The 4949-nt window shown below is 47.7% G+C and overlaps 1 protein-coding gene across 1 annotated transcript in view; it reads right to left on the bottom strand.

Annotated features, from left to right (window-relative positions):
- The window catches only part of GAB2 (GRB2-associated binding protein 2), a 37654-nt gene extending 36212 nt beyond the window's left edge, over window positions 1-1442 (bottom strand). Inside the window, exon 1 of the mRNA XM_009073949.1 lies at window positions 1140-1442. Coding sequence (XP_009072197.1) covers window positions 1140-1401 — 262 coding nt within the window. The 5' untranslated portion in view covers window positions 1402-1442. The remainder of the gene's footprint in view (window positions 1-1139) is intronic.
- Window positions 1443-4949: the final 3507 nt, after the last annotated feature.

Raw genomic sequence — 4949 nt, 5'->3', positions numbered from 1 at the left:
CTGAACCTCGAGGACTGTGCTGCTGACATTGGAACGGTGTGTAATTTATTTAGCCTGACCTTTCCCTGGGCTGGCAACATTATCAAGGATCCTTTCTACCACTTGTACACCCATTGCCAAGGTGACATCCTGTTTCATGCGTCAGTCAGTGAAGATCGCATCCGTGCTGCTGTGATGCTTTTGTTTGCTGTCCTGCCTGACAAGCTCTTGGCAGGCTTTCAGCTCCCGCGGATGGCAGCTGCTCCACAAGGGACCCAAACAGATTCAAGCTGGACATTATTATATGGAATTTCATGTAGACAGAGCATGGGACTGGAGTTTCTTGGATGAGAGTGGACCATGGATAAGATAAAGCCCAGAGGTGCTACCAGGTGTAATGGGACTGGCAGGTGACTACAGCACTGCACCCTAGGTTCACTCCCCACTCCCACCTCACTCGGGATTTATATGTGCCCTTGTGGTGCTTGGGAAGCAGACGCAGCTCACCAGTGCTCAACACAGAGGCTTGAGAAAGTCCAAATGAGTTTGGATGGTGGAGCACAACCGGTAGAATAGGTCCTACCACTGCACAAAACTATCTGGGGTTTTCCTCCCCACTCCCAGTGCCTTCCCAGAGGGTCCTAGGAAGAGATGGGGATGCAAGTGGGGAGGTCATGTCTGTCCTTCACACGAGAGCCTGTCAGTAGTGGGGACAGCTGCAGCAGGGAGGAAAATAGCTCCAGTAAACCTACTCCCCCAGCACCACCAAGGGGTTGAAACCTCTCTGAACCAGGGGGATTTTCACTGTTGGTTGCCACCATTCTCAAAGGGACTTTGGTTACGGATGAAGACAAAAACTGCAGCTAAGAAGTCTCCAAACCCCACCAATTTCTTACAAGCGACTCAAAGGTCTACAGTTATGAGGGTTAAAAATGAATTAGGCAGCTCACAGGAGCCAAGCCAGGTCTGCTGCAGTTGTCAAAAGTAGGAAAGCTTCATGGAAGTTTCCCACATGTGCATCCACTTTGCACTCCAGCCCTCCCAGCCTTGTGGCAGGCTCCATCCTGCTCCCATAGGTCTGATCTGAAAGAAGTGCTGGGCACCATTGGGAGGACAGGACAGAGGATGCTCTTGGTCATGGACATGGCTTTCAATGGTACCTGTGTTCTCCTCGGACTGGTTGAAGCCACATATCTGGCAGATGCTTCGAACCCACTTATTCATGTCATCCTCAGTCTCAGCCACCAAGTAGAAGGTCCTGTCACTTGTCTTGATGTCAAAGATGTAGCTGTCTTGCAGTTCCTTCCTGTTGAAGGTCAGGCCCGCATCCACTTGCTCACAAAAATTGAGGTTGATCACACGCAAAGGTTTCTTGGAGTGATCATTTTTGTAGTACTCCAGGACGTCGGGGTCGCCACTCATCCGACCGCTGCGCAGGACGAACCACCGTTTCTTCCATGCCTGAAATCAAGAAAAGAGGAAGTTTGAACCTCATTTCTGAAGCTGTGAGACTGAAAAACCATTGCTAGGCATAGGATGACACAAATGGACACGACACTTCTCCACCATGGTATGTTCTGGGGTGCTGTTCAGGACATACCTGCAAGAGCTGCATAGACTCAGCTCAGTTCTTCAGTTTAATACTAAAATTCCACTGGTTATCCAGGAGAATTCAATACTGAAATAGCATTGTAACATAGTAGGAACCCAAGAAGTGCTAGTCTTGAGGCTCAGAACAACCTTGCTCCTATCCTATAGCCCAGCCATGCTCCCAGGACTCAAATACCCTTCTCTTCTCAGACTGGTGAGATAATCTGCAGAGTGGCATTACCAGCCATCACAGTGCTGAAATACCTTCCAGCAGCTTGGATGAGCTCAGGCACTTTGGACACAGCACCCTGGGTGTACTGACCTTAAGAGAAACCCCTGAGAACATCATAGCACGTGTCTGCAGACACAGACCACACCAGTCCCATCTCTGTTTCAATGCCAGGAGAGAAAGGCTAATAAAGCCAATGGGGAACTGGTTTGGCATTTTAAATATCAGGAATAATGCCAGGGATACCCATGGAGAATCCAAACTTCATTCATTTTCCAGCATCCTCGGCTCCCTGGCACATAGGTAACTCCTTAGCAAAGTAAAAGGTTATCATTGATTCTTCCAAACACTACTGACAGTGGCTCCCAGCCAAACTGCTTGCGAAATTGACTCAGGGGGTTTGGAGTTTGAAGCAGACCAGCAAAATAAATGTCAGCTATCAGCCCTGACCATGAGAGCTGTGGCCCCACTGCTCTCCCTATGTCAAATGCAGCTGGGAGCCCATAGGACAGGGAATAGCCACAACAATAATGTGCTAAATGCTAAAACTTAAATTACACAGAAGATTGTGCAGGATGGACAGTACTCTGCACAAGGATCCTGGCACCTGTGTGAGGGATGCACAGGGTGAAGGACCACCTTGAGCTGCTCCCCATTGCAGAGCTACGCTGCCTTGCTGAGGGCTCAGCTCCCATGGCCTATGGAAGGGAAGGACTACATCTAAGCACAGTCCTTAAAACAGTTTGTTCAGGCTGTCTTTGAAGGGAGTGAAGGTTTGAGAGGTGCACGTGGATGAGCGAGGTGATGTGGGTAATTACCAGTGCTCCTGCACTACCTGACACAGATCTTGATTTGCAACAAAGGGAGCCAAGGGAGGGAATGTGATTACCACTGCTCTGCCCCAGCTGTGGACATTTGGGGTTTTTTAATGAGATTTACCTTGCTTATTGGAATTCATATGATTATAAGAGGTTGGGTTATGAGGAAGTTCACAATGTCCCTAAGATGCACAGCCACAAACATCTTTAGTAACCCAAGAGAGGCAGCAAGGTGAGAAGTTGAGAAGTGTGCTGGTTCCCCCACGATACTCCCCAGGTTGTGACCACAGCCCTGTGAGGCTTTGTATATTGTCAACGGGCATGTGCTAGACCTCAGCCAGCCAATTGCACCAGGATCCCACAATTTTGGAGAATTTTGTGGCTGAAATAACGGTAAGAAACCCCTGTGACCTTTACCTTGAACAGTCTGATTCATACCATACTTCTCAAAGGCTTAAAAATAGATTTTGCTGGTGTCTTTGAGATTTGTAACCAAATTAATTTTGCACTAATTCTCAAACTAGTTCCTGGTGCCAGGAAAGCAACTTCAGTGCAATCTTCTAAAGGCAGTGAAGCAGAAAATTGCTTAGAAAGAGGACGTGCAAGCCTGGCAGATTTTGGTTTAATCTAGAAGATGCTCACCCACTTCTCATCAAAATGGCTGCTTTTAGATGAAAAAATAGGCACACAGTGGAACTGTGCTCATCAGTGAGGGGAAAAAACAATTTCACCAGGGAGCACCAATAATTTGCTAGTCCATCTCCTCAGAATGGATCACCCAAATATTGGGTAATAAACTCATGAACACTTCTTTCTAGCTCTAGGTGGAAAGGGTCCCATTAGCTTCTTCCTATTAGCACTGAGTCACTTCTTCGCAGTCACTTGTCAGGACTAAGACATGGGCACACATTAGTGAGGGGACTGAAGGAAGATGGAGTCGTGCAACCACATGAATCATCATGTGAATGAAGACATATCCAACACCAGGTCTTGCTGCTTAGCTTGTTGCTTTCCAACCACCTGGAGTCCAGTTTTCCAGCATCCCTTCACGGCTGATGCTGCATTAAAAAAAACACAGGGTACAGAAACTAGACTCCAGAATTTTGTGGGGTTTTGTGGAAAAAATAGGAGGAAATGCTGCAACAAGGCAAACGATGCTACCACAGCTTCTCTTTTTATCACCAGGTTGAGAGCCACAACTTCTCCAGTTCTCTCTGGTCTGTCTGATAGCAATGAAAAGCCCCATGCAGTCAACACTTGGCAGAGAAAACAGTATAACACACACAGTCTGGTGGTATGGGATAAGTTCTAACATAGACTGGTTGCAAAAGAATGGGCCTTGCCCACACAAAATTTCTTAGGAAGCTTCAGGAGCTAGAGTATCATTAGAGGGTGGGACCATTGGACAGGGCAGCAGCACCACTAACCTGGACACCCACCCTGTCCACCTTTGCCTGGTGCCCTCCTGATGATAAGGAGTCGCTGCTGTTCTTTTAAAACAACTTCTGACCCAGAAAAACAGCTCATGACAGCAGCTTCTGGACTGCCTGTCCTGGACAGGTGGCTGCAGGCAGCACAGCTGGAGGCATCTCCCACCACATGTCCCCGCAGCAGGACCAGCCGTTCCTGCCTCCTAAGATCAGTTTCCAAGCCAGATGAATAAGCATTGATCAGTAGAAGAGAATGGAAGTAAACAATAAATAGCCAGGAACTTTCTTACTTTTATGAAGATTTTCCCCATTTCTTTGAATTTTTGAGCACTGAGCTCAGCAAGTGTATCTTATTTTCTCTGAATTTGCTGTGTTCATTATGAACAGGGTTCAGCTTGTGTTTGCCAGGCTGTGGCTGCTCTTGGAGCAGCATCTCTTGGCACTAATGAAGCTTGCCTCAACACATCGCTATACAAGGCAAAGGACATGTAGTCAGCAGCACATGGGCCATCCTCCTGGGACACCTATTTCCTCCTTCAAGGCTATCAATATCATTGAAATCTTCCACGTTTAGGCATCCCTAGGATATCATCTCCCTGCAGGAGGGTGATTTAAGGGTCTACCGACCACCATCTATGACAGCAGTAAGATGCGTGTGATCCATGTGCGCATGGCAATCTCAGCCCATGCCAAACCATGCACATGGGCCATCCTCCTGGGACACCTATTTCCTCCTTCAAGGCTATCAATATCATTGAAATCTTCCACGTTTAGGCATCCCTAGGATATCATCTCCCTGCAGGAGGGTGATTTAAGGGTCTACCGACCACCATCTATGACAGCAGTAAGATGCGTGTGATCCATGTGCGCATGGCAATCTCAGCCCATGCCAAACCATTCCAC

Source organism: Acanthisitta chloris, unplaced genomic scaffold, assembly GCF_000695815.1.
Source record: "Acanthisitta chloris isolate BGI_N310 unplaced genomic scaffold, ASM69581v1 scaffold11654, whole genome shotgun sequence".
NCBI lineage: Eukaryota > Metazoa > Chordata > Aves > Passeriformes > Acanthisittidae > Acanthisitta > Acanthisitta chloris.
This window is presented reverse-complemented; position numbering and strand designations above follow the sequence as displayed.